Source organism: Lottia gigantea (assembly GCF_000327385.1).
Source record: "Lottia gigantea unplaced genomic scaffold LOTGIsca_8, whole genome shotgun sequence".
NCBI classification, from domain to species: domain Eukaryota; kingdom Metazoa; phylum Mollusca; class Gastropoda; family Lottiidae; genus Lottia; species Lottia gigantea.
Window position 1 is genome coordinate 4141477 of NW_008710662.1, and position 22295 is coordinate 4163771.

General features: G+C 30.7%; 1 protein-coding gene across 1 annotated transcript; it reads left to right on the forward strand.

Moving 5' to 3' along the window:
• Nucleotides 1-2676: 2676 nt before the first annotated feature.
• Nucleotides 2677-20974, forward strand: LOTGIDRAFT_108036 (hypothetical protein; the record flags this gene model as incomplete). Its single annotated transcript, XM_009067092.1, has 4 exons — nucleotides 2677-3523; nucleotides 12068-12227; nucleotides 19950-20248; nucleotides 20769-20974. 4 exons carry the CDS (start codon nucleotides 2677-2679, stop codon nucleotides 20972-20974), a joined length of 1512 nt encoding a protein of 503 aa, XP_009065340.1.
• Nucleotides 20975-22295: the final 1321 nt, after the last annotated feature.

Here is a 22295-nt window from a genome sequence, read left to right on the forward strand (position 1 = left end):
AAAAGGTTTGTTACTCTAAAACAGACTGGATAATGTGGCTTATGCAAATTTAATTTAGCCAATGTATTCAAATAATTTTATGTCTTAATATTGGTTACATGTGATTAGATGAATATTATTTAAAGGCGCAAAATACAGAGTGTAAAATATGGAAAAATACAGAGAGTTGTTAATAAATTTGTTGTGAAAATATAAAATAATTTGTTATAATAAGACAAAGTTATGATTTATGTTATTGTTTTCAAAGTATAATAAGGGATTTTATTTCATGTTTCCCTTCAAAAATGTCTTTCTTTGATGTAAATAGACCTTTTTTAAAATATAGAACTTAATTGTGAATAATTACCTAATTAATCTTTGTTTTTGATTGTTATATTTCACTTGTTCAGTTTTTCGCCAAACTATCTTGAAGTGATAAAGTTTGAAATTTTATTTTAGTGTTTTTCTTCTTTTTATCTAGACAAAAGACCTCACCTCAAAGATTCTAACGACATTTTAGGTCGGGATTCAACACATAAACACGAGCAGTTTATTCTAAAGAGGACTGAAGAATACTGAAATTGTGTTGTCAATTGGACATTGATCACTTTGAAAAACTTAATTCATGAATTCGTTTAAAAGTGCCTGTGGATGTCATTTTGTTACACATATTTCAGAACACTGAATAATTATCGAGTAATTGTATGAAATGACATTCCTAATGGAGCTTGCAATGAATTATCTCCCCTCAAGATTGCTGTTATTGTAAAAGACAACTCAAAATATACACTATGGCAAGCCACAAAAATACAAACACATTACCTTGACCACTGAACAGCCATCTTTTTTTCATTGAACTTGATAAATATCTTTGCACTAAATGGAGCACTTCAAAATTGTTACTCTGGACACCCTGAGGCACCTCTTGGAATCAACTTAAACACTCCTAGTATGTGGCAAGATTTCTATCTGATTTTTTAAAATATATTTTAAGATATGTATATGGAGGAAAGGTTGACATTATAAAGGTAGGTTAACAATCTTCCATATTGAAATCTTGATGCATTGCTGAACTAGAATTTGGGTTCTGACAGTTGAGGTCATCCAAGTAGGCTTAGTTGAAGGGGACTGTATGATATACACCCTTGAAGTGGATTTGATTGAGTATGGAAGATTGGAGCTAGCCTAAATACTTAAATCCTACAAAATAAGAGTCGTTATTTATATGCTTAATTCACCAAAAATAAAAAGTGATTGGAAAGCCACAAACAAAAATATTTGAATATCATTAATAAAATAAACAAAGTATCAGTTATCAAATACTGTTGTTCCTGATAATTGAATTATACAGCATATTGTACAGATCATACTTTTGAAAATAGCGTACACAGCCACTGTAATAATAGGGTCTTGAGTTACTGTCCCTTATTAACTTGTAAGTGTAATATCCTTCATAAATCCGGTATATTGGCATATCTAGTAATCTGTATAGTCTATAATATGTTATCACGTTAGGATTAGATTGCTTATTATCAATTTTAAAACTAATAGCTAGTGGGCAGTGACTATTGTCGTTTATTACATAATAAAACAGGTGTTTGATAAAGTATGATAGATAATAACTGATCTTCATTATGACATAATATTTCTGTATGATTTTACATCTATTATAATATATAGATCGATCATCATTTCTAACAATTTACAAATTCTTTTCATTCCATTAAATACGCCCACATCCGACCTGTTACCCTTATTGTTAAACTTATGATCTGTATGTCAGCATAGCCTAGTTTGGGTAGCACTTAAAGCAGCTGTATGCAAAAAAAAAAACAGTGGCCCAACTAGATAAGAGGGACCCCGTGATTTTCACTGCGTATTAGATCACCGTTGTACGAATTTAACTAGGTCCATCAAAGTTAATCAAGTAAGCCTTCATATCTTGGGGGAAAAAGAGTGTTGGTGCGCTTATGAATTAATCCCTGTATGGAAGTTCATTATGGCCATTCAGTACTTGAGCATTTGTATGGAAGCTAATGGGATATGGAATTGAATTATTCGAATCTAAAATTTTGAGATTGAGATTTTCAGTCACAGGAGTTTCGTATTTTGTAAATATGTTATTCTAATACATGTATGTTATCCTTGATACTTTGATGTTCGCACAAAGAGGAAACTTAGCGGATAGCCTATTCTTTAAAAGCATTAAGCTAATCATGAGACAAGGACCCTCTGAGCAAATATGTAAACAATTTATTAGTCATTATTAGATACAGTTTTTTTGCAAATTTGATTACAAATTGTCCTATGTAAACTTAAGAGTTGGTGCAACGGGAAATTGGAATTGATTTTTTTCTGGATTGATTTTTGATTATCGAGATTAGTATCATTCATATTTGTCAATACAAATCATTTAGTTGACATTAGCATGTGTCACATTGCTGGTAGACAAGAAGAAAACTGTTAATATTCTGACTGGTGTTCAGTGTATAGATTAGACAGTATTGTGATGAGGAGTGGAGTTTCTAGCCAATCAGAGATCGTTCATACCGTGACTTGTAGCGAGGCTTTATAGTGAGAGAGCATTCACATCACCATTGTATTAACATAGACGCTCTTTCTCTTAAACACTGTGTTTTGCAAATTTTAACGTTTATTTGGAAGAAGCAAGTCCCAGAAGTAACAAAAATGTCGAATATGAACGGAGTAAATGGACATAAAAATGGTGGAGTAAATTATCATCAATGGAAAGTTGGATTGTTAAATTCCTCAATGAAATATTTAACGGCTGAGACATTTGGGTTTAAAATCAATGCGTCTGGTACTGCCTTAAAAAAGAAGCAGACTTGGACGTTAGAGCAAGATTTGACAGAAGAAGTTGTGTACATAAAGAGTCATCTTAATCGTTACATGTCAGCAGATAAATATGGGAATGTCACATGCGAAGCTGAAGAAAAAGATGAAGACCCTTCACAGAAATTTGCCATTGAATATGCCAAAGATGGAAGCGGCAAATGGGCAATTCGAAATGTAATGCACGGAAATTACCTATCTGGAGATGATGACAATGTGAAATGTTTCTCTAAGAATATATCAGACAAAGAACTTTGGGTAGGACAACTGTCTATTCACCCACAAGTTAATTTACATAATGTTAATCGTAAGAGATATGCCAGACTATGTGATGATGAGCTTCAAGTTACAGCCGTTATCCCCTGGGGACAAGAATCTTTGATCATACTTCACTTTGAAGATGGTAAATATGCCCTTAAAACTTGTGACAATCGATTTTTACACCGAGATGGTCACCTTGTTGACACCTTAGAAGATGATGCCAAATTTACATTGGAAATTCGATCTGGAGCTAACAGTGGATTGGCGTTCCGGGATAGTGCTGGAACGTACCTGACAGCCGTAGGTGCTACTGCTGTAATGAAAGGTAGAAACAAGTCAGTTGGAAAAGACGAATTATTTACCTTAGAAGACACCAAGCCACAAGTTGTCATTCAAGCTTACAGTGGAAAGAAAGTCTCTATAAAACAAGGTAATATGTTGTTTCATAGTTCTCAAAGCGGGGTCGTGAGGCTTTTCCTACTCTATGCATTATAGCCTGGGTGTGATTTTCTAAGGCATATTTTTGTCATAAACAGTTTATTTTCCGTCCCCTATAATATATAAAATACATGTTGTATATTTTGGTAACTCTAATATCGACCACAGCATAAAAGTTATAATTGAAATTGAAGAAAACAACTCACAAAAACATAATATAGCCTATATCCAAACAAACGTTAATCTGCACTATAATAGGCTTCAATAATTGATCTACATATTTTCTGCAAAATGTACAAAAAATGTACAAACTATGACATGGAAGTAAAAATTCAGTACTTTTAAAGCTATTTAAACGCACGTGCAAATTGAACACGGTTGAATGGCTATAGGATCTGTCATCTGTTGTATTGAGCTATGAGTCACACAATGGATATATTTCAAAGTGAATGTAGTCACTATGAAATTTTCTCCAACATATAATTAACAAAGAGAAAAATACATATAAGATGGTTATTATTCCAATTAAGTTTGTGTTTAATAATTATATGGAATGTCATGATTGGTCCAATTAGCTCAAGAAAAAACACTCATTAAGAAACTACCATACAATTTCACAACCTATGTACGAAACACAACCTTGTCTACTTTCATTTCTTACACATCAGTTCACTTAAAAGATCTATAGGATTAAATAACGACCGTATCATTTGTCAGATTTCTTTATTCAAAGTAAGGGTATTGTGTAATAGTACTATTGTCGACACCAGTTGACAGTCTTTGTGGTGTTGAGGCGTCTCAGGTGTTGTTGTATTCATCGTATCAAAAATCGATATTGAGCAGACGAACCTTTATAGTTGGTGTAACATTCATATTTCTTTTTCTCATTTCACTCTATACAAAATTATTGATTTCCCTTTTCGGATGGTCTGTCTCTGCTTTAAATAATGTACCCATTGAATATCTATTCCTGGGCTTGATCTAATCAATAAAACACTAACATATTCTGAAATCCTGGTGTACATTTAATTAAAAATGATTCAACAAAGACACCACATGTTAGTTGAAAGAAAGTTAACCGTTGACAATTGGGGCTACATATTTGTTCATAATAAATAAATACCATGCAATGAAACATGAGAGAAATTGTTAATGAGTAACAATCTGGTTTTAAAAATTCTTCTAATCCAACAGATTAGGCGCGACCTTTTGTGCCAAAAAGGAGCTTTGAACGATTGACACATTGTTTGTGGATTAAAATGGGTCGAAGTGACACAATCGTGATTCATAACAAGACAGACGACAGTTTCTCTCTACTGTTCTTAAATAACATCCTCAAAGATGTTTAGAAAGGATCTGAAATATTAAAGAAATGTTCAAAGGAGTGACAGGTTCTGACCATGAACGTCAGAATGCAACGAAACGTCTGAATCAAGCTGTTCGATAAGTTCATCATATCTATTCTGTATTGCATTTCTGTGGCCATCTTTCACACAAAATTCCATCATTTGGCAAAATATATCCTACTTGGGTGCCAGTTTTTGAGACTGACGATTTGCTCAATTCCTTCACAAAGCTTTTCCAAAAATTTTTTTCCATGACTCCTTTAACTTGAACAAGTTGGTCACAAGATGGGACACTGTTACATGAAAAACAATGGCTCAAGTACCACAGATGCTCACTCGCCCACCCACCCCCCTCCCCACTTCCCTCAGTCTTAAGGGGAGGCCCACCCTCAGAAAATGACACAGGAGAGCATATGTTTAAAAATACCCCAACCCCCTGCAGCACACTCATCTAGTCGAGCCACTGACGGGCCCTGATCAGGCAAAGTGAACTCAATCTCTTAGAATAAGCATATCATGCTGAATATCCACAGAACAGAACCGTTCCTTTGTTGATCTAAATGTTTTCACGAAACTTTGAGAATGGATTCAACAGCTGTCTTGCGAAAATTTGAGAAACATGAGTCACGTGAAACCATCAGTTCACGTAATTTGATAGTGAAGAGTTCCAAGTCTGGGTCGAGTTTTAACTGACAAGTTAAATTATATTCTAGTTACGTTACTGCTTAAACATATCTGCGGCACCCTCCTTATCTCGACAGTTTCAATTTACGTAAGGATGAAACATTTCTTAAATTTCATTCTATCTCGCGGAGGCTGCCAGTCCAATGATAATGCTGTTGTTGTTTGTCCTTCCTTTCTACTCGTAATAAATACCGCTCACGATTATTGACAGAAAACAATCCAAGATAGGGTCATAATCTGTGTGTATATTTGTTTATTATCTCGTAACCTTGAAATATTAGTACATGTTCTCAGTCAGATCCACAGTCTCTGCTTGAACATCCCAAGTTATAACTGTGGATATGATTGCTATACAAACCATTTACATGTAGTTCCATTTTACAGATGACCTTGAATTTTGACCTTGAAATGATTTTGGTGGGAACAGTTCATTTTACAGAACAAAGTAACTTACATGTGTATGTATGTATTACTTATTAGGTTTTGTCTTTGTTTAGGGATAGTGATAAATATATATGCTTTGGATCTATTTATCATAGACTAGATTAGGATATAATTTGATCCACATGGTCCACATTTACTGTTTGAGTAGATATTGCTAGTTTTAAGTGAAGGAAAAATGATCGATCATGTGGACACCTTATTATTCAGAGGTGTAAGAAAATCATAATTTAAGTTTAATAGTTTTTACTGCACCACTTCACAAATCATAATTAACTTCCTTCAAATCCAGGTTTTCCTCTCATTTTTTGAATAACAACTTCCTCAATACTTGATACTTGTTTTCTTTTAGTTTCCATAATCGTGAGATTGAAATGATTATTTTTCATTAAAAAAATGCAAATGTCATCTTTTATTTAGAGTTCAGCTTTATCTATATGGTTTGTATGTTGATAAAAACGAGGAAAATCTTTTAGTATTAAACCGCATTACAGCTCTATGGTATAACTTTGTAAAACTTAAGAGCAAACGCTTGATTGAGAGTGACTAAAGGTTATATTCTAGGATGAACAACAGTAAAGGTGGAATGTTAAATGTTACATAATTAAATTCCTGTAGGGTTCCTACATTTTGAGAAAAAATGTTGTGCTTTATTTTATGGAAAATATGTTTTTATTTATTATCTTAAATGTTCTTTATTGCTGCCAACAAAACATGAAAAAGAGGAAATGTTACAACTGGGGTCTTCAGAAACTTATAAAATATTTGCTCAGTTATGCAAGGTGTTAGCACGTCAAGAACCTAATGAGGGTGCTAGTTAAAATGTGTCTGTTGCTGTCATTGAAATAATCAAACGATTGGTATAAAACAAAATTTAAAACTATGTTCACCATAGTTTCGTATGCACAGAATAGGCAACAAACAGAGAGGTATGGTTGTTTACATCCAAGATATCTTGGACATCCCTGTTCGCAGCTAACTGACATTCTACTTCAAACTATGATGCCACTTCTATGCTTAGAAAACTATGGTGAATCATTTCCTGTCTGTGTCTGTGCCTTTGACATTATCATTTGAAAATAAAGATTTAAGAATAATGAAATAGTTGAAGACTAAAAGTTAATGATTGAAGTACTGAGAAAACATGTCTAATTTAATGAGTTTAATGAATTAAGTTAATGAGTTTGTCAATATGAGAATACAGAGTCTGTGAGAGTGAGATATATTTTACAATCTCATACCACTTTCTCATCCATACCCTGTGTATTTTCTCTTAAAAAATGGTCAGTACACAATTCGATTACAAGGTAAACTATATATTTGCATTGTGTTTACTCTGTACATTTAATTTTAACTTGTGTACAACCAATATACCAACAGTCTCTGCTGGACAGATTGGACAGACACTGGCAATATAGATGTCTACAAAACGTGGAGGTTCTCCTTCTAAAAATAAAGACAGACAGATCACATTCTGAAAATAAAGAATGATCACCCTTTTTCAAAAAAAAGACTGATAATTTTCTCAAAATGCAAACTTGACACTTTTTCAGAACATAAGAGTCCCTCTCTTATTATCCAGAAACCATAACTTTCTCCTTCTAAAAATAAAGACAGACAGATCACATTCTGAAAATAAAGAATGATCACCCTTTTTCAAAAAAAAGACTGATAATTTTCTCAAAATGCAAACTTGACACTTTTTCAGAACATAAGAGTCCCTCTCTTATTATCCAGAAACCATAACTTTCAGACATTAATCTATCACCAGCATGGTGTAAACAATAGAACATCAAATAAACACCTCATACAAAAACTTCAAAGCTTTATATTATTTTCTTGTCTACTATCAATCTATATAAATTATTGTGAAAAAATTATGAGACTTTCAGTTTTTCATATAAAATCTGGTATATTTAAGATTACTTAATATTTAGTGTAAGTGAACAGAGTGTTCTGATACAGAAATTGTTCAACCATCCAATTGAAGAATTTGATTTATAGCATAATAGACAAGTGTGAAAGTTATTTTTAAAATCAATTGTTTATATATTTCAAAGAGATTGAAATAGATAGTTTAAAGTGAGCATTTGGATGATGACTAAATTTTGTGTTATATTTTGATTTGTAGATTTTTCTTTAACGATACTGTTCAATTCTAGATTTTTCTTTAACAAAGCTATCATATTTTTATAGATTTTCTATGGATTTTGTCTCAAATATTCTTCAACTTGTTAGTTTATGCAGATGTTATGTTTCTTTTAGATCGTATTTTGTATAATATGCTAATTTTTATTTCTTCTAAGGATCAAATGTGAATTGATTTGAAATACTTAATACTTCTAGGGATTGGTACACATACCTGATTTTGGTTTGAGTTTTATTTGTACTTAGGATGTTTAAAATGGTTTAGAATGGCTAATATAAGGATGCTGATACTAAACTAGCTAGAACCATTTTTTATTCCTATATGCATGTAGAATGATCAACTGTAGTGATTTATTCATAACATAAATTATTACTTTCTTGTTAAAAATTCAATTTAAGAAATATTTCCTCTGAAATTTCCATATGAATTAAAGTTTGTGCCAAGTTCAACAAAGTTTTATTTTGTAATAGCGTTGAATTTTAAACATGTCAGTGGTGAAGAAAATCAAACTGGGTACAATCAACAAGAGTAAACATTGTATTTAGTTCAATTGAGATTCAGGTTGTTTCAACAAATAAAATCTCTGTAATATACTAATCTTTTAGTGCTAGTTTATAACTATTTCTTGCCACCAGTGCCATGATTGATATTTATTGAAAATTTTTGGTGAAGATTTTTTTTATATGTATAAAGTTGTATAAGTTGACTACGTCCCATATATACATAGTCTTTTTGTAAATGCCTTTTGGGTTATACTGTTGAATCAACAGTGTTGATGGAGGACTAAACAGAAAGATTTGTATTGTTAAGAAAATAAGACAAAATCATGGTACTGTAAAATGGCAATCAAAGCATCAGTCTTGAACCAGAGGGGAATCAGAAGTGGAAACACCACAATTCTTAAAGCCAATAATATTCATGACAAGTCAAAGAGTCAGTTTGTAAAAATGTGTCAGTACACCTCAGAGAAGTTACTCTTTTCCTGTTTTGTTGAAGGCTCTGAATATTACAGATCAATAATTGCCAGTGTTGTGGGTTGGATCTGGTTTATTAATAAAATGGTTAATAGGGAGTTGATGAAATACACCAGCTGATTAAAAAGGACAATGTAATATGTGTTTATTATTCTTCTCTACAGGGTAGTCATTAGACTTAATTAAGACTAGTGTGATGCCTGCTGTGGCTGACATTTTCCCTGTCTGATTTTATTATTTATAAAGTGACACAATGCTGGTTACATTGTTGTTATATAAAATTATGACATCCACTTGTCGGGGTGTTATATTTCTCTTTATGTGGTTGGAGTTGAACCAGGATGAATGTTTGATGATAGATTGACCATCAATCATTCTGACTAATGGTGGCCAAGGGCTTAAAATATTCACAATTCCTATTGATGTTTAAAATCATTGTCTAATGTCTAAATATATTAGAACCATCATTAAAAATTCTCTTTATTTTAAAGGGAGAAGAGAAGAGGTGGCTCAATAAAGTAGATGATCACTAAACTTAATGATACCTTTTGAACAGCTTTCCTGTTTGTAAGTGATGCTTACTGCCTTTATAATGAAAAGGTTTCATTAGGCCAGATATAAGTACATGTACATGTTTCTAGAGGTACAGGTACATAGATCAATATAAATCTTATTTAGAAATTCAGAAGTGAATTATTAATGATGGAATAAAGTTAATTAGATATTTACTTCACTCTGAGTAGATCAGTGTTTTAAAATAGACCACCAGCGTAATATTTGTTGTGTTAATCCCATCATTTGTCTTTCTGATTTTTCAAACTTGTATCTCATCAGTGATGCAGGCATCTTAACAATATCAAGTTATTACGAGTTGACTAGGCACCATTTTGAACTGCATCTAATACCTTGCTATGGTCACCTTTCATAAATAACAAGTTTGTAAATATCCCCTTTTACACCAGGTAACTATAAAGCGTTCAGTCATACTGTAAATAAAAAGCATTCTTGGAAAGGTGATATATGGAATTCTTCTTGAAGAAGTTAAAATTAATCCTTGTAGTCACCGTGATGTAATTGAAGGCATCTATATGTAATTAACAATTTCACTGAATAATGACAAAATTCCACTGAAAAAGGTGAAGGTCGCTTGTAAGGCATGCACGCCGTTCTCTGAATGGTAACCATTTACATTACACCAATTTATCAAGTCCATTCTGAGAACTGTTCCGAGACACCCTCACCCAGGTGGGCCAGAATTGGACTGCTCAACGGTTTACATTACACATCTGTTGCGTTCTGAGAACCGTTTTTAGAACGGTTAAATTTTGTAATGTAAAAGGGGTTAATGTAGTAATTGGATTGTACACTACTGAATACAGCCTATTATTGTCTAATTGTTTAGTGCTTTAAATTGATAGAAAATATTGTATCAGATTTAAGAACAGTTTATAGGGATGATAGACAGCAAGACAGTTTGAATGTGTTAAATTATGTTAAATGGTTATTATTTCAATCATCTTAGACTATCTGTTTATAAATATTGTACCTAATCTACATCAATCTTAAACCATATGGTACCCAACACATCACATCTGTGTTTATAATCAACTAGACTTGTTCTTTGTCTGCTAACCCACAAAATGTTAAATGCATTTGAAAGAGATGCTTATTGCCTAACATTGTTTTGTTATAGAACAATAGCAATATGCACTCAAACTAGAACGTGCGTCCTTGTTGAAGTCAATAAGAATTCTAGATAAATAATTGGAATTGAATATGTCTTTACTAGATATTATTAAGTACTATAACTGATCTAATTTGATTATGCAGATGTAAATGCTTTGTTTCCTGTTTTATCTATGGATAACTCCATTTGCCATTTACAACAAAATTATTTTACAACACATGTTGTGAATAATTGAAATACTCAGTATTGATATTCATTGCAAAGTATTGACTCGCATTTTCAACTTACATTTAACACAGCTTTAAATATGCTAACTTATTTAATGACACTTTTGACATTATTTGGACAGAAAACAATAAAGAAAGATTTTTGTCCGATGACAAGAAGAGACATTAAGATCTGATTTTCTGTATAAAACACAATTTTCACTACTTTGGTTTTAAGTGAGTAATTTTGTGTTATTTAAATTTTATTTACATTTTAAGATTAGCCTACAAAATTTTTTTCTTACAATTTGATGACTAATCAAAAAGACACTTGAAGAATTAATTTCTATTTAACATTATGTATTTGCACTGGAATTCATTTTGTAGACCTATCTCTCGCCTAGAGAGTCAGAAAGATAAAATATGAGATGTCTGCCAAATACTTATTTTTATCTGAAGCCCAGAATAAATTAAATGAAAGAAAGAGATTCTATAAATAACCTTGTTTGCTTGCAAACTAAATGCAGAGGAAATACACTTCTCAATTTATGTGATCATCTTACTAAATTAAGATTTCTTGTTTTGAAATGAAAAAGAAAACAGAATTTAAAGTGTGTCTAGACATGCATGCCATGATTTCCACAGCAAATATTTCTTATTTATCTAATAAGTCTGAAAAGATAGAGATTTACTGGTGGACGTTTTGTTTGGTCTGAAAATTTTGACTTGATAATAGTTGAACTGTTTAAGGCCAAAAGCCAAATTTTTCAGGTTTATGCGTTTTTAAGTAGATATCGCCTATTTAGAATTCGATTACTGAGATTACTAACTCAATTACACAAAATCAGTAGGTGCTTGGAAAGTACTAGCACACCCTGTTTCAACACCATTACCATCAATGAAATCAATGAAATGAAATCCATTTATGAATGAAAGTCTTTGTTCATGTTTTTGGGCAGGAGCGACCCTTCCTGATCAAATTTTCACAAATTTTGTAAAGTTATATTGTAAAGTTATATTGTTAAGTTATATTGTATTTGTTGTTGCAGGACAAGATGTTTCTGCTAATCAAGAAGAAGAAGAAGATGAAACTGAGATATTTCAGATGGAATATGATGAACATACTGAATTATGGGCATTTAGAACCTGTTCTAATAAATATTGGTCTCTAGAATCTAGTGGTGGTATTATGAATGTAGGAAAGGAAATGTAAGTAAAGTTTGTCTTGTTATCATCAAAAATATCTTGCGGTTTTACTTAAGCTAGTTAGACACTTGCATGCTAACCTAAAGGAAAAGGGTTTGTTCCTGGCATAGGTTGAGTTATGAACTTGGAACTTTTAACCTGTGTTTGGCTGTTTGTCCCTGTCAGCAATGAGGATCAATAATTGGATTTAGTCAACTTGACTGTAGCCAGTTGCTATGTTTGACTTTCCAACTTTGCCATCATCTAGTTCAATGCATCTAGTAGTAAATTCTTCAATACCAACGTTTCACTCATGTCAGTTGTAATGGTTTTGAGGAGATTTTTGTAGATAATGTATATATGTAAAGAAAAACTGAACTTCCTGATTTGAATAAATATTTAATTGTGCAGGAGTCAATTGCTGAAAGTAATTAATTAGTAGGGCAAGTTACATCATTTAGAAATATAAAAAGTGATAAATATATTATAAATGTCCAGACAAACATCAATTTATCACTATTACCATGATACAGTATACATAATACTGATTACTTCTAGACTAATAATGATATGATACATGACTCATCTGACTGGTTTTTAATACATATATTGTTATGTGTAATATGTGCCTAGATTGAGTTATTAATTATTGGTATATGATGTGTATGATATATTGCAAAGTAAATTTTGTGGGTGCGGGAGCTTTTTTTTTACACAATGAGAAATATTTCTGTCAAATTGTAGAATTAAATGTATCGATCTATAAGCATTTGTAATGAACATACTTCAGTTATGTTTCAAGGAAGGAATTTGACATTTCAATTAAGAAAGGGATTCAAGTTTAATTTTTCTTTTCTAAATTATATTATGAGAAAAAGATCCTGACTTCTGAAAGCAGCTACTGTCAAAAATTTCAAAATCATGTACCCCTGATGGCAATAACAAAGAATATCTTCACTATTTTGTAGCTAATATTCATATTCACATAAAAATAAACATAAAATAAAAAAGTAATAAAATTAATAAGGAAGTTAGGCCTACTTATCATAGATGTATTATGTATGGTTTGTAAAATATGCACCAAGCCATGACATTTTCCAGTCAGTTGGACACTGACTTTGATACTTGTTTCAAATAATATGCTTGCTCCAATTAGTAAAACATTTAAATCACAAACCATCAATTGAACTTATGGTTAGAAATAGTTGACCATTTATTTTCAACTTGTTTGCTTGATATTTGACTTTATTAACCTCCAATTATAGAGAGTTATTCAAGCAAACATTAATAACTTTAATATCAATGTTTATTATATTATAATTATCTGTAATGCACACAATTACAATGATTATCATGATTGGGATTAGTCTTTCTCAAATTAAAACTAGTTCTTTCATTCCCAGTTGTCAGTTTCATCAATAATGTACCTCATGGAGATTCTATCTCATCCTTGCAGCTAGTCTTGGAAGAAGATGGTGCAATTTATATTGATCTTATTTCTCTGGAGTAATCAAGTGGAAGAATTCTGCCATATTTATCAGAACACTTGTTATGTAATATTTGGTCTGTAATTGAACAAAAAATAAGGTTTCAATGATCTATAGAAATTATTTTTGTGTTGTAATGCCATTAGATAAATTATGAAGAATTGGTCTTTACTAGCTACCCAAACATTTCATTCACTAGAAGTGTTCTAAACTATATGATAGCATGCTACATCATTTTGATTAATCAAGTTTCTCATTAATATTCATATGATATTAAAATAAACAATGATATTTCAGGCTTTTTTTGGTGAATTACTGAATATAAGTAACAAGGAAGTAGAGGAAAGTTCATTTTCTGCATTTGACACAACAAATCTCTCTGCTGACAAATGAGAGGATTGGGGATCCAGTTTCCTATTCTATTTGATTAAATGAAATTCCCATGGGATGGAATATTAGTTGGCTTTAATTAGAAACTTAGGAAACATGACTGCAACATTCATCATTCTTTATGAATCCCAGGCTGTCGGGACTGCTAAGAAATTATATTCATAACCTATTTCAATAGACTATTATATATAGTAGTTAACTTGAACACTACACAGATCTACACCATCTCCTGCCAAATTATACTGAAAATCAATACAGGGAAACCTGACTATAGATTTTCTGTTCTTAATTTTCGGAGGTCGTATTATACTCTGGGACAAGGATAGTAACTGACTCACACATATATTTATGATATAATAGGATTGACTAACAAATTGTAGCCAAATTCTGCAGTCATGCTTGACTACTAAAATTATTATTATACTCATTTGCACTAATTTTCCAGAAATTCATTTGAATATGCCTTTATGTTTTGCTAATTATCTCAAGAGAAAAATAAATGAGCAATTATTTCCCCACAGCTTGATAAAGCATGAAAATAATGGGATTGAATCTAAATTGAAAAGTAATAGTCAGAAAGGTTATGTTGACTTTTGATTTAGAAATAGATTTAAGTAGAATATAACATGGTATATGTAATCCTGAGAACCTGTGATGGTAGAATCAAATTAAAACTATTGTTTATCTATAGATTGAAGATAACTTTCTAATCCTTACAAATGTCTTCATTTAAAACTGTAGGATTTCTAATTAAGATGTTAGACATGTAGGGTCTGATGGTCAAAATTTTTAATTTTGTTTTCTATTAATTTTTTTGAGCAACATTAACTTTCCAAAGTTCACATTGTTGGACACATATATTTGGAAATTTGGAAAATAGAGGTTAATTGTAATTACCAAGTATTTTAAAGGAAATCTGTTTGATATTTCGTCTGGAAAACATTTCACACTTTGACATCAGATCACTTTACAAACGCCCAAAGAAAATAGAAACATTTAAATCCATTCTTTCCTTCTTTTTGACTTTACACTGATTTACTTGAGTTTTATTTTAATCTGTGAACACTGGGTTTTCAGTGTGTGCTTTTTGTCAACATTCTCCAATTTACTAACACATTTACCAACAAGATTTGTTGACTGTCAAACTGCTTCTAAATGTTAAAATGTTTGAAAAAAGGTTACCATTTAGCCCCTTTTCTTTAAGGCAAATTCTAGTATAATTCTAGCATAGACATGAAGCTATAAGTAAATAGATACCTTGTGACAAGCAGTTGCTATGGTAACTGAAAAGATATAAAATCTTAAAGTGTCATGCATTCCATATGTCTAACAAAAAAATTATCTTGTTAATTATTTTCACTCAGTTTAAAGAATTGCAGGTTGGATGCTGGCTTTTGTAGAGAATAGGTAGACAGAGAACACAATATTGTGTATTATACCTCCTAAATGACAGTCAAACTCATTTTGAAGTCAGCCTCAAATGCTGAAAGGTTTTTATATTTTATTGCAGGGTTTTGTTGTGTCAATTTATTTGGTTTTCATAAATGATTGAGAATATGTGGTCAGTTGTATTTCCATTAGTCATTTATGCAACTTTAAGCTACAAATAGTAGTTTCTGCCTATGATTGAATAGAATTAAGTGGCCATGACTCTCTGAAGCATGTGACTGTAGTTCAATTTGATCATTGGGTTGAATTTTATATCGATCTTGCAGGCTTCTTGTCTTTGATGTGTGAGGTTCAAATTGAGTTTTTAAGTGTGCATTCTTAAATTATATAGGGCTTACGTTGAAAAAACAAAAATGTCTTTGAGTTGAACTTGATGGTTTAATAGTAGATATTTAACTAATTTGTAAGCAGTAAAAAATAAGAAAGTAATGTGATGTTGATGACATTTATAATTATGTTAATGATGATAAATGAGGGTCAGAGTTGAAATGTTTACAGGATTTTAACTTGTTGACAATTGTTTATCATATAATAGTACTATTTCCTGTTATTAATCTCTTAGTTACTAATCTTTGATCAACACAATAATAATAATATTTTTATGTATATAATATAATAAAATATAATTTAATTTGAATATCTTGTCTCATTTGTAAAGATACTTGAATATTTCTGTACAGTTGTATTATAGGGTGATATATTTGTATAAATTTGTGATATATTTCACATGAAGCAACATGTGTGTCATGTCAAACATTCAATGTGGTAGCCTGGTAATATTATGTTATTAAAAATTTAATATTTAGTTTTTTTTTTAACTATTAGCTTACTTTCATAGTAAATTTTCATAATTACAATATTGTAAGACAGGAATATTTAAACTGGTAACAGACCAATGCAACTAAAAGTACATAACACTTCAAGGGCTTGGTCACTGTTTCCTGTAGTAAGAATGTGACCAACATTAGCAGAGTAAAAAAAACAAGACAGGGGTGATTTTGACTTGCCATCAATCTTGATCATGTCAAGTTTATTGGCTAGTTGTCAATATCACTTCTTTAATATATTCTTTTATAAATACTTCTATAGTTTTTATTTAACTTTTACCTCAGAACAAATAATACTCATTGTTTTCATTTTTACATTGACAATAGGCTTTTATAAAATACATCTTGAAAGAAATGACATTTAGAAAATAAGACAAGACAATAGTGCAGTTTCAGAAAAAAAAACCAGTTTTCTGGTGGGTAATGTTGATGTTTCAAAAAAATAAATGTTATTGTATCAGATACATGAGAATTATTCTTCTGCTTTATTCAACTATTCTTTTGAGTAAATTTTTCAGAGAAATATAGAAATGTTAACATAACATAGCATAATTATTCTATTTCTGATCTGAATTATATTTTGAGATCTAGTGCTGGTGCAGGCTTTTCGTATGTTGATAAATTTGGAATCATGAAATTCTTGAAATCGAATTGGTTTACATTCAATCATCAATAAGATTTCTTGATCTTTAATTTTTAGGTCTTTATTTCAGACTTTCTACATTGATGGAAATTCTTATATTATATAACATTGAAATAAATCTTATAAGATATGTAATGTATCAAGTACAGTGAGAAGTTTTTACGTGTTATTTCACCTTTGTTAAAACCAATTTGCATTAAAACATGACAAGTTTGAGTAATAAACTTCACTATTAATATAAAATAGCTTGTAATTTTAAAAATATAAAAACTTGTAGTTTAAATGAATGGTGTTATTTTGGTAATTGGAATGCAATGAGACTAGACCTTGCACAAAACAATTGTAATAAATAATATTGAAATATCTAAGACAGTTAAGGTTAAGATTTATTATTTAAAAGAAAATTGAGAACATGCTTTGGTGTATCTGTAGCAGAATCATGTAATGACTTGCACATTACATCAGGAAAAAAGTATGTTTTATGTTATTATTTTATCATCTTTGTGAACTATAGACTTCTGATCTTTTCCACTTTTCCATTCATAGCAAATAAAAAGCTTCAGAAATGACATTTGATCTAGTGAAAGGGGAGGGGGGAATTTCCAAAACACACTGCCTCAGGTTGAAAATAATAATACATTTGGAAATTTCATCTTGATTGTTTTAGTGTATGAACAGCACATCACTTGCCATGTGTTGAAACACTGAGCACATTATACCATCAGTGTAAAGATAAATGAAATGAGATGATGAAAGTATAGAAAGTCATGATATTGGTGTTGTATTATAGATGATAATAAGATCTATTTATCACTAGACGTATCAAATTTAATCATTAGATTACTGACTTCTGTTCTCTATTTAAATGATAGTGTTTTTATACTATATCATATATCATTTCCTTTTGTTTCTTATTAATTCATGTGAAGAACATATTTAGAACAAAAACATTTTCTGCTTTTATAAATGTTCTTAGAATCAAGTTCATCTGGAGACTGGTAGGGTGTATGAAAACATTTTCTTTATTCTTTTCAGTTTTTATAGCTCAGATGACTCAATGTGGATATTATTATTGTAGAAACATGTATATTGTATGTAACCTATACATCTGATTTTTAATCTGAGAAGGACTACAGATAGCTTAAATTACGCTCTGCTGTCTAACTGGTAGAGCTATTAGTTAAAGTTTACTCCATTTCCAAAAATAACTGTCTTGATGAAAGTTTTGTAATTAGAAGCATATATGAGAAACATGAAATGAGTCAATTAGATAACTATACATTTTCTGCATCATGTGATCAATATCAATTTTGAGTATCAGAAGGCCACATCAGAAAATTATACAAAATATTCAAGATTTCAAAAGTTCAAGATTTGAAAGAATATTTTCTGGTTAGTAGATCACCATATGGTGTATATCTAGCAAGACATTCAGCTTCTTTTAGAATGTTTACTAAAATACTCCAGAAAGTTATTATCATTCTTGAACATCAGTTGAACGTTTCTAAATATTTTGTCAATCTGGTATTTAGAACATAGGAAATATTGTCTTTTCTCAATGAAATATTATTCTTGTAAAAATTGTTTGTACCTAACACATGTGTTTCTGAAATTCTCTCAAATGAAATGATGATTTTTGTCTTATTTCTCTGTACTTGATAGGGCTCATTAGAACAGACAATGCCATGTAGTGTTCAATGAGGAAAATTTTGCCAGGAAAATGAGTTTCCATCCTAACAACTTTCCTCCACCATGCATTGATAATGAGGGTAAACCAGTTTGAATAATTTGTAGATGTTGGGATTGGACCCTATAATAAGAACTTTGAAAATAGAGCTAGTTGTCAAAATATAGATGAAGTTTGGCAGATTTGATATGAATGTGTGCCATGCCAAAATCGACATATTTCATACTGTTGAAAGTTCAATGTTTGACACAACCATCAGTTGGCATGAAATGTCTCTGGACACTTGTAATGGCAGTGAAATTCTTATCAATGATAGTATGAATTTGTGTAAGTTGGTTGAAAGGGTTATTGAGATGTTTTTGTTTATTGTTTTAGCTGTGAGGTAAACAATGTATTGGTGTTAAACCAATATTATTCTAATCAATAATAACCCTGTCTACAGCCAAAAATCTCTTAACTTTGATACTTAGTAACTTCTAGCCAGACTATTGTCTTTATTAACATTTTTCTATAAAAACAATGGGTTGTCTGGTCACTGTACCCTAGTATGTTAGATCTGTTGTAATGTGAAATGTTAATGAATATTGTGCAATATAAAAACATTATGTGATGAGGTTTTTATTCTGAATATTAAAACAGCATGTTAATATACAATAAAACATAATCCTAAGAAAAGGTAAAAAGAGAGTTAACATTTTAGTAGCAAAAAAAATATTAATAAAACATAAAATTTAAAGTGGGACTGTCTGCAATCATATGACATTTTTTTTGCAGAACTGGGCTATGAGCATAAAAACCTACCAAATCTATTCTTGATGTACTTATGTTCGGCAATGGTTTTTTTCGAATTTGTTTTATTTCTAATAACGAGAGGACATAGGTCATATGTGAAGTTCTATAGGCACAGTCAGTTACAGTGTTTGTTCTTTATATGGTGTCATTTGTTTGGATATGATGAACAAATTGTTGTGGGTTCTAATCGGCGTGAGAAAGTCTAATGACCTGGAAGAAGTCATCTTCACTCATAATTCCAGTCGACCCAGCTATAAATGGGTACAGATATCCCATTGGTTCAAAACTAGGTGGTAGAAATTATTTGTGAACTTAAGTTGTTATCCTTGAAAAATATAGTTGTTTTTGCTTTACTAAGCTCATTTTCAGCTATTTGTATCACTTTTCATAATGTCATTCTGAGATTCTCTCCTAGGAAACTGTTTCTCTTAATTGTAACTGCCCTGCAATAATTGAATTATATATTTTCAGATGTAAGAATACATTATTTAATGTAGAATGGCAAGGTGATGGTACTGTAACTATTAAAGCTTGTAATAATTGTTATATCTTTAATAAACCAACTGGATGTCTCTTCGCCTTGAGTGAAACAGCTACAGAGAAAGAAAGGTTTAAAATCAAGATGGTGAACCGACCAAAGATTATACTACGTTCTGATTTTGGTTTTGTTGGAATCAAGTCCGAATCAAAACCAGAATATATCTGTAATAAAACAGGTTATGAAAATATATGTTTAGAACCACAAGAAAATGGTTTCTATGGTTTTAAAGGTAAATATATTGTATGATATTATACCCGCTACTCATTAGAAAGTGCATAGAAGCCTTCTTATCTCTGCATTCGAAGTATTATTTAATTTCATATCATTTTCCATTCAGATGGCCTATTTTCTTTAGCACATAAATTGATGAAATTGTTAGATCATACCTAATTCTAGTTGAAAATATGGAGCAGATCTTATCTTCAGAATTCTTCTTTATTTCAACAATTGTACCAGAATCTTTGGTAATGTGCATATGATCAACTTCAGCTCTAGACTGAAATAGTTTATGTCAATCATTTCTGCAAGTTCCAATTAAAGGCATAAAATGTTATAAATATGTTTAAAGAGCCAGCTATATTTCAACTATCTGTAGTACTAAATAGAATTAAATCTTGGCAGAACTATACATCAAAATTCTATTTCTGTCTTGTGTTAGGATGCTATTGTTAAGTAATGCAAATATTAATTCTACATATTCTCTATACAAATCATACTGATTAAATATATCATTTTTTTGTATATTTCAGGCCCTAATGGTAAATATTGGGGATTAAATGCTGAGAGTTTTGTAATGGCTGAACAAGAAAAGCCTGTAAATTTTCTGTTAGAATTCCGAAAACAATCCCAAATCAGCATTAAAGCTCCTAATGGAAAATATTTGAAAGGTGAACAAAATGGACTATTTAGAGCTCGTGGTGATGAAATAGAAGCAGGAAGTTTGTGGGAATATTAGAATATTATCTATAGTGTTAATTTCACACACAATGAACCAGCTATTTATATGTACTGTACATATCTCTGCTAGAATGAAGAAACACAAAGCTCAATAACTTTAAGCATACATGTTTATGATTTATAACCTATTTTTTATGTCAGTGCTTTTTGTTGGATGGACCAAATTGCTGGTAATTTCATATAAATTTTGTATCTTGTATTGTGTATCTTTCAGTTTTATTAGTTGATTTAACCTGATATCACTATCACATTACAATTCCAGCTTTTCAAAGGAAATATTTTGACTTAATCTATTATGTTGTTTGTTTTGTTAAGGATTCTGTTCGTGATAATTTTATTTTTTAAATCAGAAAATACTGTGTCACAAGACCCTTCTTACATAATCTATTGTACATAACCTAATTTATTAACAAGTAGGAACAACGAATGAGTTATGATCTGATGATAGCGGTAGTAGATAATATTAACAAATCATGTAATATAACTAGTATTCTAACTTTGAATGAGGCATTTCCTCACAGTAACTTTTATATCATTATTTCAAAGCTTAAACTGTCAAACACTCGACACATATTATATGATATTCAAGAATCATTTAGATTGGAAAGGAAGTCAATTGTAGTACATGACACTATTAACCTAGGACATGCACAATAGTGAAACCAGGCTGTAGTTGAGGGAAATACTAAGCTTAGTAATTTTATTATGAAAATGGGGTTGTAGAGATTTATTTCTAATTGAGATGAGCTGGAAGTATGCTGTCATACATGTTTTGATTGATCATCAGGAAATCTAGTTAGGCATTAGGACATGTTAGAAATGTGAGCATGTTTAATAATGATCTAAAGTGCATATTCACATCCAAAATCTCCCTGGTTTAAGAATTGATTTTTTACAGATACTTGTTTGATAATATGTAGTGTTTGTAGCCTTTCAGACAAGACTCAATAATTCATTTAAATTATGCATTCCTTTCATACTAGCTGGATCATTAGTTTCATTATTTTATAGTCATTTTGTACTTGATCAATATCAACCCAAGCTTTTATTATATATTAAACTTATACACTACTTATTTCATGGTACTTTTGATACTAATTTATATTATTAGACATATATACTTATTACTGATGTTATGACTAGTTAATTATAAGATATATATTGGTAGCTAGCATGATGCTTTATCAATTTCGAAGTCATTTAATTAGCAATATGAATATATCAACGGCAAAAATTATTTCTCTTTTGACATTTCATATTTGAAATTCTGTATTTCACATGAAATTCATGAATACTGTTTCTATGTAAATACTTACTAA